General features: G+C 33.7%; 1 protein-coding gene across 1 annotated transcript; it reads right to left on the bottom strand.

The window, feature by feature from the left end:
• Positions 1-50: 50 nt before the first annotated feature.
• Positions 51-8,436, bottom strand: LOC128220087 (uncharacterized). Its single transcript, XM_052928344.1, has 5 exons — positions 8,217-8,436; positions 4,533-4,643; positions 1,159-1,281; positions 250-270; positions 51-76 (listed from the first exon to the last, which is right to left on the bottom strand). Exons 1-5 carry the CDS (start codon positions 8,269-8,271, stop codon positions 51-53), a joined length of 336 nt encoding a protein of 111 aa, XP_052784304.1. The 5' UTR covers positions 8,272-8,436.
• Positions 8,437-20,359: the final 11,923 nt, after the last annotated feature.

Raw genomic sequence — 20,359 nt, 5'->3', positions numbered from 1 at the left:
GCAAAACGTGATTTTATAACCAGTTACTGTATTTAAACACATTTATTTTTCTAACGGTGGTACAGCTGTGAAAATTCTGATATAAACGGTGATACAGCCATTTTGGTTCATTGCTAGATTCATTTCGCTATTGCACAAGTTTAGACTAGAATCGTATAGGTGATGCTGTACTACGTCTGAGTATATTAAGGCAAAATAAAGTCATTACTTATACAAGTTTGCATGTACAAATTGTTTTGTTCGACTTACCTGTCGTTGGTTGTGGGGTAGCTGCAAACAGAACGAGGCATAGACATCAGTGTATGATTACTCGTGACGAAAGAAGTAAAAAGATAAAAAATAAAATATTATGCATTGTACACATCTATAACTACTTGGAATTAAACATAGATGTTCAATTGATGATGATAAAAAATTATCAATACTTATCGTTTTCGATGATTTACTATTATTAAAACAACATTTATAATGTTGTCGAAAGCATAAGTTGTTAATGAATGATGTGTTAATCAAATCTTTATTATATACGAGGATGTGTATATGTAACGACACATTTACCTTTTTCGGACGTGCAGTGAAGTATTTACGTATGTGAGAGATGGTGTGTAAAGTAGTAGTGACTTATTAGTATTGTCATCCATGTAACAAACTTATTTACCTTTTGTGCGCTGCAGTGTCAAGTATTATTCTATTTTTACAAATAATATCAGACTTGAGCATGTTTTCAAAAAAGAACACTACAACTTTTACACTTCATCAATATTCATTGATGCATAGAATACTTCAATGCAGAAGAGTTCTTTTGTGATAGTGACAATCACTCTACAAAAATATGTGGCGTACTGTGGCCAGTGGTTCAGGCCAGAAAAAATGCATACCTTTTGATTGTTCATTTACATTTCTCCAAAACCAAACAAAGGAACCAAATTTAGAACCAAACAATACCACCCAATAAGGTGCAAATAACACACTAGAAATATTATCATGACCTGGATTAAACACAAAGCTTCTCTTGTGACATTTGGTAAGCCACTTCCACTTTACAATATGAAAAAAGTTCAAACCATGCATTTTTACATCTTAGTTTGATGCCAATCGCTAAATGTGTAACATTGCCACCACCAGACGCTAGCATATCTACATATAACATGTACATACTAGTGTTAGTGAGAAGAGCACAGAATGGGTCCGCAAGGTGGGAGGAACTGTGGTCCCAGCAGTGTTCAGTAGCCCACTGATGCACGACACCATGGGAACGCTTCTTCTGGGAAACATTCACCTCTGAAATTATAAAATGAATATTCGGTTTCATGCTTAAAATTATAACTCAATTAAAGCTATAGGAATGTTTTAGGAAAAACTGCAGGCTTACACCTATTGATGTCATCCTCACCAATGAACTGTCAACTTTTAGTGCGGCCTGAGCAACTGTTACTTCTAGCTCAGCTCGATTTTTATCATCGATTAACCGGATAGGCAGATCGACTAATTATTCGGATTAATGGATAATTATCAGAAACGTTTGTGTAATTTTGCATCTAGGTAGTAGGTTCTGGTAAATGTAATAACACTTATTGCTTGATGGTTTGAGAATGAAATAGAATAAAAACAACAACAATTTTATTACTTTTTCCATCAAATTGTTAACTCAGCAATCAAAAACAAACGTCGTCACCTATCGTTGACATTCAGCCCGCCGCGATTAACCAACTATCGCCCGATAATCTGCCCATCACTAGTCACAACCTTATATCAAGCAGTATTAAAAACCATTATGAGCCATATATGAAAAAGACGGTCACTTTTAGGTCACCCAAAAACTTTGATTTAGGCTCTCTTTTAATGAACAACTTTTCCATGTATTGTTCCATATCGCCCATATCGTTGAGAATATGAATTATGTATATTTGGCTTACACACGGCTATTGAAAAAAGTAATTTGCAAGCATGTCCAGTAAAACAGAAAAACGCCAAGAAGGGGATCCACCACTATAACTTCTAGGTACTGTAAACATATTAAAAAAGACTCGTTACGCAGACACCTATAACAGAATCAAAAGCTGGAGGCAAATAAAAAGAACACATTTTATATTAGTATTCCGGATAATATAGCAAATCGGGAATTCAGCTTAAAGATCAATACCCTAGTATTGACAAAATACCGGAATATTGCCAAATATCACCTGTTTTTGTGAAAAGCAATGAAACCAACTGGAACAGATCTGATTCCTCCCAAAGTCACCAATGCTGCCATAGATAGTGTGTCCGAAACATGACCAATGAAATCATAAGCCAAGGATACTCTCCATACAGATTTAAGTTAGCACAAACCACCATTTTCTTATAGAAAGACTACGCCTTTTATAGAAAAAAGTATAGACCAGTCAGTATTTTATTATCATTGTTCAAATTATATAATTGGTTCATAAGCGAGCAACTGGTTAGTCATTTTAATAAAGACAAAAGATTTCCTGGCAACTCTCAGAACCAGATATGAATGTCAAACTATCCTGATAAAGCTGGTGGAAGACTTGAAAATAAGCCCTTTATGAGAACAAATATGTAGGTGCTTCTCTAATGGACCTCTCCCAAACGCATTCGACTGCTTTCCCCATGATCGCATCTAAGTTATGCGCATTGCATATGGTTTCTCAGGCCCAGCATGTATTTTAATGCAAAGCTATCTTTATACAGAAATAAGTCTAACTTCGTCAAAATAACAGCGATTGAGGTTCCATCCTGCCGGGCGTGCAACAAGGATCAATATTAGGGAATCTAGTCCTCAACATTTTTCTCAATGACATATAATATTGTATCGATAAGGCAGACTTGTATAATTATGCAGATGACAATACTCTTTCTATTTGGTGTAAAAATCCTGATGTTGTTAAGGGCACTCTTGCAGAATGAAGTAGCATTTCGATTATCAAATGCAGACTAACCTTGACAAATTTAAAGCATTTTCAGTAGGCTCAAAGCCTGTTAAAGAAATTGAGCAATTCAATATTATACGTAATCACACTATTGTTTGTGAAGATCAAGTTAAAGTTTAGCCGTTGGGGTAGATTGTTCATTAAATGTTGATGCCAAGATTTTTATAATGTGCAAAAAGCAGCTTAGCAACTGAAAATCATTCAATGACTATGCAAAGTTTGAAAATCAATACCAGGCTTATTTTGTTTAAACATTTTATTAGATCGAAATTCAGCTCTTGTTTCGCATTTTGTAGCAAGAGAAAATTTAGAACAAAATCAATACCCTTTTATAACTCCAAAAAAAGAACACTTTTAATAATTTGTCTTACGGAAAAGATGTTTTGACTTTAATGTGATGGCTTGCAACCACTGGACAAGATGCGGTATTCAAAAACCAGAACAGATTTCAGCGGGAATTTCGAGTATTGATTATCAAAATTTAGTTTCTATGTCTAATGCTTATTTTGTTTGTTCTATTTTTTTGTTTAACAACCATTTATAGAATCCATAAAACTACTGTTTTTCCCCGGCAAGTTTGAATTAGGTATTAATTTAAAATTTTACACAGCAGAAATTGTAGAATTGTTAAAATAGATAGTTGTTTTGTCTGTTACTAGTATTGTACTTTAATAATACCATACATATTTAGTTTTTAATAATTATACAATCGACCCAATTCTTATTTTAAAATACCATTTATATCAAACGTGTACCTATAAATGTTACTTCTGTTGGTATGTTTAGGTTTTGTCCTTACTGTTTAAATAAATGAAATGTCCATGAAAAATACACACACTGAGGCAGGTACTGATATTGTCAGGGCAGTGGCCATGCGGAGATTGTGATGGTTGCCTTTATGTAGGGATTGACCCAATCATAAGAGCGACCATGTCTTTTCGGATTATGTCAGCAAAATATATAAGTAATTTAAATAACATGATAAATTAAATACCCCTTCTAAATAATACTTTCTGATTTTTTTCTAGCAAGTCTAATTAAAACTAGTATTTTTTTACCAACTATGCATAACTATACTAGCCTATTTTCCCATGTTCATAATGCCACTTTGCTGTTTAGGAGTATCCTTTATTGATAATCTTGAAAAACCCAACCATTATACAGTGGTAAGTCAATTAGCGGAATCCTAGCTCTGATACCTTGTTGATGTTTTTCATTGATTTAAAGTGTTCTAATCCATCTAACTTTTTGTAATTGTCTACATGAATATAAACGGATTTTGCTAATACATTTTTAAAATATGTAACATATTGAAGACTATATGCTTTAATTCCGAGGTGTTCATTTAATAGTCACCCATTGCTATGTTATATGTGTTTGTTATTTATATCGGAATAAAGCTCATCGGGGTAATGTTTATGTTATCATATACCAAACCTTAAATAAAGAGTTTTGTATGAAAACATGAATACCGTATCTTAATCATTCATGGTGTCGTTTAGAAATGCTAACCTTTATATGAAAAACTTATCTCAAAAGTACTCCAATATTTGCAAACTTTAATATTCTCATCGATTATAACAAAACTGAGAACTGTACCGTCACATAGACCACAACGGCTGGGGCATATCTCACGAGCGTAAACGTCATAAGGCGGCAGACAGTAGCGTTCATCCAATCGGTCGCAATGTGCCATAAGGTCATCGCATTCTGAAACAAACATGTTATTATTATTTGAGTAAACGTATTGATCACGCTTATTTCAATTTTTAAGAGTATTCAATTCTTAAACGTTGTAACGACAGAGCATCCTTTAGAATAATATGGGAAACGCCACAAAAAGCAACCATTTTGTTTCGATTTTTCAGTTCTGGTTTTAATTTGTCATATGATTCTTTTGTGCGTACAAAAATGCATTTGGGAAAGAAACACAGATTTGGCAAACTCACGTAGGCGCTTTCATAATGTGTAATCGTGCGTAGTCAATACTTATGCGAAAACTACAGAAACAAGCTCAGTAGCCAAAAGTTTAAACATAAACCCCGTTTAATGGCACAGGGTAAACGGCAAAAATGGCAAATATGCCATTTTTTGCCAAAATGACACACAAAATGTCGTACGCCCTTTTTGGTGGAGTTATCTACTCAATCTTTATTTTGATATAAACATAGTTACTAGGCAACGTAGGTGCTCTCGTGTTTGATTTTTTTCTATTTGAATCGGAAAACATACTTGGTATAATGATTCTGTAACATTTGATTTGCATAATATGTTATGCTGTACAAAAGGGGCCTTGTGGTGAGCGATGGGAAAGGACTAGGCGATACGTTTCAAAGATACTCGTTACCGATTATATGCGAATAGATACATAATTTAATTAAATAGAGCTCGTGCATTAATTCGATTTATAATTAAATGAAACATTGTACCTATGTCCGCCAGAAAATGAATGATGCACGAACGTTTTTACATCATTTATAATTCAACTTGTCGGCCATTGATGTTTGCCTTATAACTATGCAGATTGTATATGTGTTCCATATTATTGCTGCCAATGCACTACTGAATTGTGAAAAATAGTTCAGGTATTCGTCAGTAATTCGGAACAATGATTCGAGTACTAACCGCAATGTATTTTTTTAAGTATGTACACAATCAGCATTTTAACGAACAGTTCATGTGTTGTGTAATACGTGTATATTATATATCTATCGCTGCCTTATTCAACATGACACAAACTCACTGTATCATACTCACATCATCACAGACACACGACCGTATCGTTTATGCTTATTTCGATTTCATATTTTCATAATATCATTATGGTTATATCTCGGAATTAATTTCGTTCATGTCAAATTTCATGTTATGGGAGATTGTTTAACGCTGCTGTCGTTTAGTTAAGCAGCGCTGAGTGTTGCCTTTTACACACTGATGTAGAAATGCGTGTAAACACTATTTGAGTTTAGTTCAGTTGAGTTGATGATCATGTCATTTTTCATAAGGAAGCAGTTTAAGGGCCTCCCTCAGTGCAAACGTGGGTTGGGAAAGCCAAAATATAAAACGTTTCAAAAGTTTATGTTTAATTTAGTTTGAGAACATTATAACATTGTTGTTGTGTCAAATGCCCCAGACTACCTAATCAACAATTGTTGATTCTTGATGAATTCTTTTAAAGTTAGAAATATATTCCATAAAATAATGAAAAAAAGGGATAAAATTCCTTTCCTGTTAAAAATATCTTTTTCAAAACAAATGCAATCACCACAACGGCTCAAGACATTGTTGATTGCGTAGTACTGACAATTTTGACCCAAACGCATGTTCATTTTGTATACAGATATTTCTGGATTTTTTTATAAAATCTTCTTGCGTAAAATTTTGCTCAACACTCAACGCATTTTAACGCTTCCCCAAATCCTAAAATGGTGCCTTATCTAGCCAAGTAATTCTACATAAAGTGTTGAACGTTCTCTAATGCGTATGATCGTACCATTATGATAACATAGATGATTTGAATTAAAAATTCATACCTTAATATTAATTGATATTAGAAATAGAAGAAGTAAATATACATATTTTAGTTTAAGAAGCTAACGGCAAATACGTTCAGTCCTCTTTATGAGTGCTTACGTGCGTTTGCCATCTAAGCTAGACTACGTACGTTTGCATAATGAAAATGCCAACGTGCGTTTGTCATTTTTTTTTTCAAAAACACATTTTGTACGAATTGCATCGCACAAAATAATCGTATAATAATTTATAAGAAACGGTCATAACTGATTGGCGAGCACTTGCTGGGTAAACGTTCCCATTTTGAGATTGTATTCGGAAGTTATTGTTTTTAAACGCTTCGTTTATTGTTGTATGGGACCATATTCATCAAGCTTCTTAGTTATTTTTTTTTTAAATCTATGATAATGTATATGCCATTCTTAATTAGGCCTTGATTTTTTTCATATATTTGGTGTAAAAACATTATCAGTTTCCTTTACATTCAATATAGAAGAAATCATTTTTTTCAACAAAGTTGAAGAGTTTCATTTACAGTTGAACACCTTTAATCCTAGATCGTAGGGAAAATCACAGCGTTCGCGAATTATAGATGACGTGAAATATTAAGTCGTGAAGATAGCAATGTCGGTTAAACGTCCCAATACGATACGATACATTATGGGTTATTTTGGGCTAGCACGGTAGAAATTCAAAATATAAACAAGAAATTATAGTATATGTAAACAAATAAATAACAATAAGACGTCTTAGATTGGGGAGAAGGTAAATGAAATTACAAAACTATGTTTCATTCACTGTATTAGTACATGTATAGATGCATAGTTATCATACAGTATTACTAGATGTGTGATTTATAGTTATCCTTCTTATCTGATATATTTGTTTGTTTGTATATAATTTATGTAAAATTTTGTTCAATATGTTTCTTTGTATTATGTTCTGATTATAATGTGTCATGTCTCTTCATATCGGAGGAAATAAAGAATCTCTCTCTCTCTCTCTCTCTCTCACCTAAATGAATCGCTCATTTTCTGACATAGATGTTTGTAACATACGCGTGCTCAATGTCATTCTTTAACAAGCGCTAATCGTGCTCCATTGTCACCTCAACCGATGCCCGAGTGCATTCGCAATATGGTGTGAGATGATCTAGTTCGAAATAAGGATTGATAAGAAGATGTGAAGTACCAAATCGGGACCGTAATTTTTACTTCGAGATAACGAGTATTTCGGACTATTTTGGATTAAAGATTAAAAATTCAGTTAAACAATTAAAGAATATAATCGGGACCGAAATAATTTCGAAATAACGATAATTTTTGCATACGACCCAAGAATTTTGCAATCGGTCGTGACACATGGTTGATTAAGGCTTAACACATTGATCTTGCTGTTTGATGAATGCGTTCCGAATGAAACTTAACTCAAACCGATGCTAATGCTCTGTTAACATAATTATGATGTCCGAAATAAGCAAAGTCAAATTTTACTTTGATACTGACCAATTCAAACATTACATCATCCATAAAATATTGATTCCATTGAATAAATATATGCTCACTAAAATTTACATTGAGTATCGTGAACATGACTATCTGCGTTAATTTCTTGCACCATTGTAAATTGCGTGAACAATTGTACAAGGACAAGTAACAAGTATATAACTTATTTCATTGATCGTTTGTTCTATATCTGGAAACATGCGTTTAAGAAAAAGCATTCGCCCAACGTTATTTAATAAAAAACAACTAAAAGCAGTAAACTTACCACATATTACAGTGGTAGCAAGGCCGAGAGCACACACAATTAAAGCGGCTAACATGTTGTCAATTCTTTAATATCCAAATATATGTTCAAAAACGTTGTGCCGATAGAACAGTGTCTTTCTTAATTTAATGTTATTACTTTACAAATCATTCGAAACGAACACTAGCGGATGCAACACGACACTGTGTTTGAGAGCAAACTTGTTTGACACAAGTCTAGTTGACTGCCAGCTGACAAATCTCAGAAAGGAGACGCTCTATCAGTTACGAAATTTCCACTATCATTCAGGAACAATTCAGTAGACGCTCTGACCCTTTAATACACTGATAACAGTTCCAAAATGAGAATATATGTATGCAAGTTGTAAGTCGGAAGAAAAAAACTAAGGCAATATCTCGCCTTTAAAGACTACTACTTTTTTATTTGACCATATTACGTGATATAGTTAAACATCAGAGTGTACTGATAAAACCGCCGTGCGATACACCAATCCACCTTTACCATTGCAGATAATGAACAATTAAGAGCACATGCTTTTTAAAGCGTAATTTCATGTTTTCTAGTCCTTGATTTTGGGACATTTAATTCATGTTTATTATAGTTGAAATTGTTTTCCTTGATACACGTCTTATTTTGATGCATGTGTGATCAGGTTGTGTTGTTTTGAACATTTACATCTCTTGTTGAGCGTCTCTTATAGTACCGTCTGCAAGTGTTTAAGGTCTACGGAACAGGATGTCGAAAGTTCGAGTTTCACACGGGGCTTGTTCTGGCAAGGCCGGTTGCCGGCCCAGCAGCTAGTTAAATCAAGGGTACCGATTGCCTGCCTGCTAGCATATGGGATATTAAATGGGGTAAATACACATCAAATAACAAAGCGAAATTTATGTCTTATTTGTTCCTCCAAATGTCTTTTACAAAGGAAGATATAGAAGAAATGATTGTTGATGAAAATAGCAAATACAAACAAATAATTTACTTTAGAGTAAGATATTTCAATATAATAAGAGGCAAGCGATATAACGGCAACTATTGTAAAGGTGCCGTTTTATCTGGTCTACGACGATAGTAAACGCACGAAGTTCATCTTAAGTTAGGCTATACCATTCCTTTACAAATTGAATAAATATATATTTTTCATAATGGTTCTTGTTTAATTTTTACAGTTTTGTGCTGGGCATATATGAACCGTTAACGTTATGATTTCTTTGCCTAAGGACTTATTGACAACAGTCAAACGATATAAGAAACTTACTTATAATATCTGATCTACATTAAAACTTGTTTTACATGTATGATTTCATATCAGTAAATCAGGCTATTGTTTTTTTTATTTATTTATTAAAGGTAACTGCCACTTGCAAACTAGCGATTTTAATTAAAGTGACACTATTATCTGCTTGAGACATCCTTTACAAATATAAAATTACTTTGGTCAAATTAAATGACGATATGCAGCACATTACAGACAATAAACTCAAGCATATCGCCTGGCGTTCGCTAATAAGTTTCAAGTTTCAAGTTTTATTTATAATAAACCAGAAGGTCGTAAACCCATGAGGCATAAAGTGCACAATGGTGACAAATACAAATAATATGTACTTGTGCGGTAACATATTAACTAATAAATTTTATGACAATGGCTATAATACTAGACTGTTACAAAATGTCTGTTTGACAAAATGTGAAAAGCTTTGTAGACAAATACTCTCAAATTCTTCAATGTTCTTTCATTTTTAGTGTTAATCAACTCTATAAATTTGTGCATACTAGGATGTCGTAAATAGTCGGATGGCAATAAAGAGTTTCGAATATCATTATACAATGGACATTCAATAACAAAATGGTATTCATCTTCTAAAATATTACATTCGATACATTTTCTCTCATGTACGGGTATTGATACAGGTCTAGCCCATCTTCCAGTCTCTATACATAGTCTATGTGAGGAAACTCGTAATTTTGCTTAAGCTATTCTAAATTTACTAATATAAGAATTTGTTATCGATGACGTAATGCACACGCTTAACCATATGCATATACTGGTCAATTAATAGTTACTTGATTGGTTTCAAGATTTTAGAAATATTTTAATATTTGAATGTTTTTGCATATTATAAGTAATAATCAAAGCACGTAATGGATTGTAATGCGCGAGTAATATATGTAATCTGATGGTAGTACAGACAAATGTATCGTACCATTACATATAACGACATATTCATTTTCCCGCTTTATCAACAATGTGACCATTATTATTCAACAAACAACAGCATTAATAAATCAATGAATAAAACATACACATGATTATTTTCGGATTTGAAGTATCCTCCTTTGCTACAATAAACTATTTTCATAAAATATGTGTTTGTGTATATTAATCTCAATGCAAAATGTTTTCTTGAAGCACAAGGAAAATAATGTTAGTTTAAATATAAACTAATGCATATATACCATATAGTGAAATATATATTTAAAATTTAAACATCTAAAAGTCATTCCTTTGCTTTTATTTTTAAGTTACCTCAAGAAGACTACGTATATTTAACATTAATTTAAGGTAATGAAAGCGTATAAATGTGGAAGACAGATTTATATGAAAAGTGACCGAGGTCCCCTATTACCCACAATTCCATGCATAACATGAACATGTGGGCTTTCATTAGCATCTTATTAACAATAATACGATGGAAAACACTGGGTCCGTATTCACTTACGCTGAGATTATTAGTTATGAACTATGAATTATTTGTCTTTAATTTCATTGTAAAAATGCTATAATAGGAGCAAATATGGCTCAATGAATTTTAGGTGTAAGAAGACTGACAGTCTTTCATTTCATGTATATCGGTGAAAGAATGAAAAATATTGGTGAATGGTAAATTGATCATTTCACTCTGGCTCTAGTGAAATAATAACATTTCACCATTTCACTCTGCAGACAACTCGGGACTACTTTTTCCATCTTTTATAAGCTTTGCTGCCCTTGACTTGAGAAAGTACATGTATGTAACAAGTAAAGTAAATTTTTGTTGTCGTCTGCCATTGAGTATACCTAAAAAGAATGAACTTACCATTTTTTGTGTCAACTATTTCATATAACATACTGTTACAATTAACCCGCTTGGTAGGTATCGGTTGTATATTTACTTGGCCACATGTGCTAGTAATAGAGCTGATTGAGCATTTCTACCTACAAACACTAACCGCGTACATGTATGCGCATTTTGAATTTGACTAATTTCCTTCAACTGGTTACCTTCATCAGTTCAACAATTCATTTTTCTTTTTAAAAATAATGCTCAGAACAGGCTTATCTAAAAGCTGAACGATTAAGGAGTCCCGCCTTATCGAATAGTTCAGATCATCGGCCATAAAAACCTGAACAAATATATCAGATTGAAAACCAAACAGGCCATGGTGATTTCCGACATTTTGTCGAGAAAACTTCCGAAGACTGCGCTCTATCCTCCTCAAAAGTATCTTTGGGCACATCCTCGACATTTCCTCTGGGGTTTTCGTAAACCCAAAATTAAACGGAAACATGACATTCAACTTTAATAGATATGAAACTAATTCGCCGTCTCAATAACAAAACATCCTTCGGCTGCACAGCATGAATTCACTCCGAAAAATACCACGAAATCCGGAGTCTGAGACCGACAGTGAATAAAATATTCGATACGAAAAACACTGAACGCAGTCTTCCGTTGATTTTACGTATACACACTATTATAAGTCCATATTTGTTAATTTACGTTAGTTGAAATTGTTCTTAAATGTACAAAAAATGCCACATGCTCCAGTTTCATTCATTTGTATTTCTTAGCGGTATTTATTTTTATTTCCGAAATGCTTTTAATAAAATACTTGTTATGTGCCTCAATTAATGTTAAAATGATACGTTTCGTTGATGGAAGTAGTGTTATACCTAAAAATAATTTCAATCGCAACAACCATTTCCATAAAGAGTGAAACTTTTTTTAGTAGAGAGCCTTGACATAGCGGTTATGCCGCAGTTAATTCCCTTCGAAAAAAGGCCACAGAAAGGGACTGTTGCAAACAATATTTACTTACTTACAGCGGGGTATTTTATTGAGAAAAAAAACACGATAAATGCTTGAAATAAAAAGAAAAATTGTTGAATTCAATGTAAGATCGTATTTTATTTCATTCTTACACTGAATTCAACAAATATCATCTAAGGGTCAAGAAGTGTTAGGCAATGGGAAAGTCAAACAGAAAAAAATGCTGCATATATGCATATATGTCAGTGAGATATACTTTAAGTAAGACTGGCAGAAATGAACTGAGATGAACACTAATTGTTATGCAATACAGTGAAAGAGTGTATGCGTCATTTAGAAATAGTTTGGACAACTCAGAACTTGAGAACTATATACAAGTACTAACATATGTAATGGTCTTCAACTAGTAAGCTGTCAATCCAAAAATGAAGCTTATAAACAAACCACAGATCTAGGTGAACCCTGGGAAAATTAAGCTTGACTATCGCTCTCGGGTGTATTTGTGTTTACGGATTACTACAACCGATCGTATAGATTTGACTAAATCAGAAAATGTCATGGATATTATTTAAAGCTACTGTATTCATTACTCATTGTCTACTTATAAGTTTACCTTGTGGCAATGGTCGAAAGTTTATATCAGCTTCTTGATAGACAACTGTGCAATGATATTATGATTGGGCGAACACTACTGTAGACCGAAGGGTTTGTTGAGCTATTTAGCAAACAATATAAGCGACATACTTTTGCTCTGAATATTCATTTTTAAACATTTTATTTTATAAATATTAACGAAATATTATAAGTAAATATTTAGTAACGAAATATTTTCATAACTTTACATCAAAACAACCAAAAAACAACAACAAAGAGGTAGGGTAACTTGACCCAAAGATTTTTTGTGCTCTAAAGAGATGTTGTATATTAAAGGTGTATACAAAAAAAACTCAAACAATAATCACATTTGGTCTTATCAATGAAGATGTTTGTTTCTTGAAATTCATTATAACTCTACATGTAAGTGTGAAGACAGTATAGAATACTCAAAGTGAAAGTGTGACAAATTTTACAATTACCGTAATTATTGCTCAACTTATACTCTACCATTGAAACAGGTTTTTTTGTACTTGTCACAACCGTTTGGACAATGTTTAGCAGGAGTACATTCTTCACAATTATACTATTGTATTAAAACACAGTTGGTGGTGTAATTTGACTCCAACCAGAATTAACATTTATATAAATATCATCTAAAAATTTCCATTTGTGTTTTTGAACTTTTAATTTGTAATGCTTATAATAAAGTAAAAAATAGTTTTTATTTTAAACATATTACATTACAATATTCTATAAAACATGTGGGTCCCTAATTTGTCAGTGAATAAAACGGGGCGTTCCAAACCTGAATGTTAAGCGCATAGGTAGGGTACGTTTTCTCTGAACCTATGTCTTCCAACAACATTGGAATGATTGCTGCTTTGTTGGTCATCATCAAAACCCCATCTCGTGTTCATAGGCTATGTGGAAGAGGTGTAAGAGGATACTTCATTACCATTTCAAGTTGTATTGGTTCACTGTTGTGACGTAATATGCAGTGTAAATGCAATACTACTTTGCTCTCGGAACTTGACAATCTAAAAATAAAGAAAAGAATATTAGGTTTCATGCATACGTTTCACTAGAACATAGCACTAAATGGTAACTTGGATATTTTAAATAGTACTTATTCATCAGCTATTCATATAAAGACAATTAACCATACCGGAGTAAATGTGTTGAGTTGTGAGGAACTTTGTACCAAATTTGTTTTCATATATTTTTCAGTGTCATTAAGTAATTTTTCATAAAGTGAGCTATCATGACTTAATTCATTTATCATGCATTAATATATAAATATTTCCAAAATTGTCGTAGTATGGTTGACCTTCTGCTGTGATGCTGAGAATGTATTATTTGTCTTCGATGATTCCATTTTTAAAAGTTTTATTTGTTCAAAGACAGATTCTTTGAAGTTATATATAAGTCATAATTCGTTTTGTATTGATTACAGCTTTTTCATTCTTGCCAGTCTTGTAAGCTCCAAGACTTTTTTACTTCTGAAAGTGACTTAGCCCTAAAAGCTTTACAGTCACTATTAAAATGGATTTTGTCAGGTTGAGCAAACGAGTTACTGAAACTAATAATTGCCATTATGGTATGTTGTACTGAATAATACCTCTTCACCTCAGCTCACGGTGTTTACCAGCTTTTGGACAGTCAGGGTCATCAACCAGGCCGCACATATCAAGGAGAGCATAAAAAAACTGAGGTAACGTTGTCTGGCCCCATTGTTGATAAGCCCCAACCATTGAATTTAGGCCAGCAAATCCTCCTGTATTACACAACGGGCATTGTACGATTGTTGATGATATGTATACGTCCGCATAAGAGTAGAAAATGACAAGTGGAACTTGCGACATATGAAACTTCCTGTTAAAATTGCAAACTTCTTAAACGTTTTGTCCGTTGTTTTATCGACAGAGCATCTCGCACCCGTAATAATAGAACACGCTACTACAATGAACCCCTTCTATAGCAGATCCCGCGTGTCATTTCTCGCACCCGTAATAATAGAACACGCTACTACAATGCACCCCTTCTATAGCAGATCCCGCGTGTCATTTCTCGCACCCGTAATGATAGAACACAATACTACAATGAACCCCTTCTATAGCAGATCCCGCGTGACATTTCTCGCACCCGTAATGATAGAACACGCTACTACAATGCACCCCTTCTATAGCAGATCCCGCGTGTCATTTCTCGCACCCGTAATGATAGAACACGCTACTACAATGCACCCCTTCTATAGCAGATCCCGCGTGTCATTTCTCGCACCCGTAATGATAGAACACGCTACTACAATGCACCCCTTCTATAGCAGATCCCGCGTGTCATTTCTCGCACCCGTAATGATAGAACACGCTACTACAATGCACCCCTTCTATAGCAGATCCCGCGTGTCATTTCTCGCACCCGTAATGATAGAACACGCTACTACAATGCACCCCTTCTATAGCAGATCCCGCGTGTCATTTCTCGCACCCGTAATAATAGAACACGCTACTACAATGCACCCCTTCTATAGCAGATCCCGCGTGTCATTTCTCGCACCCGTAATGATAGAACACGCTACTACAATGAACCCCTTCTATAGCAGATCCCGCGTGTCATTTCTCGCACCCGTAATGATAGAACACGCTACTACAATGAACCCCTTCTATAGCAGATCCCGCGTGTCATTTCTCGCACCCGTAATAATAGAACACGCTACTACAATGCACCCCTTCTATAGCAGATACCGCGTGCCATATCAAAGTTGGTTAGGAACAAAACAAACTAAACAAGGTATCTGTATAAAATATTAAATGTGTAAAGGCTAGCGACAAAAAACAATACGCAAAACGAGCATTAACGTAAGGCAATGATTAGGACATTAGGGGTTAGTGTATAATTAATATTTAATTATACACAGGCAATACTGTTTTTTTCACATTTAAAGACAATAAAAATTAATAATAATAAGAGTTTTGGGTATATAATATAGTTTGTTTATTGTAGAAATATATACAATTGGCTGTACTAGGTAAGATTTGTACATATTATTACTAGTATATATTTCACTATATGTTATGCATAAAATAATATTAAAAATTACATTATTCCCCTGTGCATCAAGAGACCTTTTGCATTATTGAAACAAATATTGTTTTGATAATAGTTCATTGATGCAAAGATTTTAATCTGTATTACGTGCCATAGTAATGAATATAAATATTTCCGTTACTGTCGTCTGCTTTAGAGGAGAGACGTTGGGCGGAAGGATATTGGCGGGAATACATGTGGTTTTCGTGCAGTCCTATATAAGAAGGTTGAAGGCGTGTTTTATCACCTGAGGGTTTTATTTGGCAACGATAACATTTATATATTTAGTCAGTACGTCCCAACCTCCCACTCTTGTTGTTTTTAATGATTTATATTTTAAAATGAGTGATGTTGTTTTTATATTACGGTTAGTGTTTTTTAACATTTTTACGAGACCAATTAAAATTGCAGAATACTACCACAATACGAACGCAACCTTTCGGTAACGTTTAAACGAATAATATATAGCAGGTTTTTTAATAATTAAATTAGTTTCGTTCCAGTTGAAGCAAGCATTGTAATGTTCACATCGCTTTAATAACGGGCGGAAACTATCGTGTTCGGTTCTCCCTTTTGTAGCGTTTTGAGCGGATGACGTGGCCGCCGGCAGAAATCAAGCTAAAATGATATGATATGATCTTTGTGAGTAAATATGTTTACTAAGTGATATCAATCCAATAACTGAGTAAATGATAAACCATATTTAATGCAGCTTTTAAACAAATAAATAAATTGTAAGGTATATAGCTAACACGCCTGACAACTGTTATACATGCAAAATGTTTGGTCTTAGGATATCTCATTGAATGTGTGACATTTAAAGGCATACCTTTTTTTACCAATTTATACAGATTCGTATTTTATTTCATAACATTTACACCTCAACTTCCATTCTTGAAATGAACTAACTTTCGGCAATTGCGGTTATCATCCAATGGACGCAACATCTTCGGATATGGTCGGATCGCGCATGCTCGCATAACAATATACATGAAAATTGTTTATCTTGTTTTTGTTTGTATTGTTTCAGCAGATCCCGTCAAAAATAAATCAACATTAGAGAAAGTGTTAAATCATGATATGTTAACTGTATTCATGTAATTAGTGTTTCAATATTACGTTTAAAAGGGAGTTCAAGTGGTTGATCTTTTCCCGCGTTATCGTGACATAATTTGAAAAAAATGTTTCCGGTTAAAGTCGTGTCGTTTCGTATTTTCGGAATGGGTAAGAAAGTATTACTGTAAGCTTTTTTTTAATGAAACAAAGTATTTTTTTTTACAATTCTTAAATGTAATAATGAACTATTGGTGTAAATATAGGTAATGAATTTGCGGGATTGATGTCATTATCAGGCGTATGAACGCTATTTGGCTGGTCAAAGTACGTGTGACATCCTTCGCACTCCACACACTTCAACCACGCCAATTGCGTTCATACCCCGATAATGACATTTATCCCGCAATTCATTAAAACGTAAGTAAGAAGGGTAAAACAATTCAAACTAGCTTTTTTTTAATAGAAACATGTAATATGCAGGTGGTTATTTAGAATAACAAATATGGTTTCTTCTTTAATGAGAAAAACATCAAAGTCAAAATGCACTTATGTATAGCCGGAGCATAGACAAAGGTGAAAAGTACTATTATAGAACATATTTGTGCTTAACTTTTGGAATATTGTGCACTGAAAAATAGACGAATTCATAGATAGTGATAATAGTGATGACTTCCTTGTCTTGTACTGCCTTGTACCAATATCATATTCACAGTTTTAAATAAACAATTGCGATGTTAACAATGCGTTTGCAATCGTGCGTGAACTTGTTGTTTTTATAAAAATCAGTTCATATAAACAATCCAATTAGGAATTGATCTTAGTGCAAACGAAATTGTAAATATTCTGTTATTGTTGTTGTACATAAGTTTAACACTTGTGCTGAGGCCTTTAGAAATATTGTTTGTTTAACGAACCAACATGAAACGAGTCGTGCCAAGGAAGAGAAAAAGTAAATACAAAAGCAATTACGACTGCAGATTATATTCGTTGTCAGAAATGAAACTATATAGAACTGTATTATGCGTATGTTGTTTATAGTTAATCATAATTCAAAGTTATATAAATGGTAAGCATAACAGAAATAATATAATTCAGACATAGTGAAAAAAATATACTCATTTTTGTTTAAACAAATGGTGTTTATTTTTTTTTGGCTACATTGCGATAAATTATGGGTTAAATTATTGGATCTACTTTTCTGAGGTGGGAGAAAAGTAGATCCAATAATTTAACCTTGCTTGAAATTATTATCTTGCCCACGGGCGAAGATAAAATGCCCGTATGGAACTACTTTTTAATGGTCACCACATTGTATTACCTCCCTTGTTGAGGACTGTCGTCTGTAGCATAATGGAAATCTTGTCTTGTGGCAATATTTAGAACGCTAATTATTTATTTCTCGCTTCAAATGACACCATAAAACAGTTTTCATGCACCTTCCAAGAAATTATGCTTCACTTTCCTTAGATCTATTTAAAGACCGATTTCAATATTAACATAATCTGAATCACTGCGCGCATATCCATGACAACCACGAATTATCGCATATCCATACGCAATTATTGTCACTATGCACAAAAGGGTTCCAGAAAAAAAAACATTTTTACTTAATTTTGTTTAACCGAGCATTTACCATAGCCGCTCGAGTAAGACGCTTACAGACTTGGCCATGGAAGATACTTATAATCTTGTATAATTTATGTGTCATATTTATTCGCCAATAAATAATTTTAAAACATTTTTGAAAATCGTAAAATCAATCAAGGAAGTATCAATCGACCGTAAATGTGCGTGGTTGTGCGCATGCGTGTTCATGTCGTCAACGTTTACAAACACTTGTATTTCACAGTTATCAAAGCAAAAGCATTTTAGAGTATCTCGCAAATAAATACCGGACCAAAACTTTATTTTCAATAAAATTGCTAATTTCCGATAGGCGGTCCCCTTAAACGAATAAATGAAATACACTAGCCTAAGTGACTTACATAAAAGTCATAGAAGTTCAAATTATATTAAATATAGGTCAGATATAATGCACTTGTGTTAGTTCAGTTTAAGAGAGGTTCCCTTATCAGATCTGTGTCAATGAGTCCATAGTTAAAGAAATTATGAAGCTAAGGAACTAAAAGTTAAATAATGAAAGAAGTATATATTTTGAAAACAACATTTAATTTGTTAAGAGATGGTATGGGCACACGAAAGGTGGCTTTCTTTATTATAACATCGACGTGCACAGGCATACACAATTTAAAGTACAAGATACAGATACACTTATCTTTAATTAAAGTTGGGTATATGGGGAACAAAAAAGACATTAGCTTAATGAGCTATTTCCCGACATGAATAACATCATACTTATAACAATACATACTAACAAATTGGTGATGGGAAATAAACTCACATGTTTCGGCAAGAGGCATAGACCGGCGCAACATGTATATATATGTATAATGCGTTAACTAAACGATAGTTGCCGTTATATGGCTTACCAATTGCCTCTCCATCTATGGGAATTTCTTGCATGACTGTAAACAACTTGTTCTTATTTATTTTCATTAAAGTAATAATTTGTTTCAATATAATCCGGAAAAGAATCCCTTTGGGAGAACAACAGATATAAAATTACCGATTTTAAAAATATCGTATGAGCCGTACTTTCATATTCTTTTCGCAGTTTAGGCAATTCTATGTTCATCGATCGAAAGCCTATTTGATAATATGATGAAAGCTACTGGGATTAGTCAAGTAGACAAAAATAGCATGTTTTATGTTAAAGGTTACAAGTCGTATGCCTAACAGACAGACCCTAAACGAGACAAAACAACATACAAAACAACACAACCTGATCGTGCATGTCATGAAACAAAGAAAATAAATTCAACCATGGTACAGTTTAATTAATGCTCCCGAGTAAAGGAACAACACGGTTGCCCTTAATGGATCATTATCCAAAAGGGCAAAGGTGTGTCGGTGTATTTAATGACGGTTACACAGTACAGTCTAATATATGTATGACGTATGTTGGTCGAATAAAACATGTAGTATTTAAAGGCGAAATCATAGCTACAGCTATTCTCTCTTCCAACACAACTTGCTTACAGAAACTCAATAAATAACACCATACGTCTTATCATCAGTGCCACCATTTTGGAACAGTTATCAGTGTATAAAAGGGTCAGAGCGTCTACTGAATTGTTCCTGAATGATAGTGGGCTATATTCGTGACTGATACAGTGGCACCTTCCTGAGATTTGTCAGCTGGCGGTCAACTAGTCTTGTGTCAAACGACTCTGCCCTTTAGCACAGTGTCGGTCAAACTCAGCGGTTGCGTCTTTGGGCCTCTTTCAGTGTCACCATAGTTGCATCTGCTAGCGC

The sequence above is a fragment of the Mya arenaria genome, chromosome 15, assembly GCF_026914265.1.
Source record: "Mya arenaria isolate MELC-2E11 chromosome 15, ASM2691426v1".
Taxonomy (NCBI): domain Eukaryota; kingdom Metazoa; phylum Mollusca; class Bivalvia; order Myida; family Myidae; genus Mya; species Mya arenaria.
The sequence above is the reverse complement of the archived record's forward strand: the minus strand, read 5'-3'. Positions and strand labels throughout refer to the sequence as shown.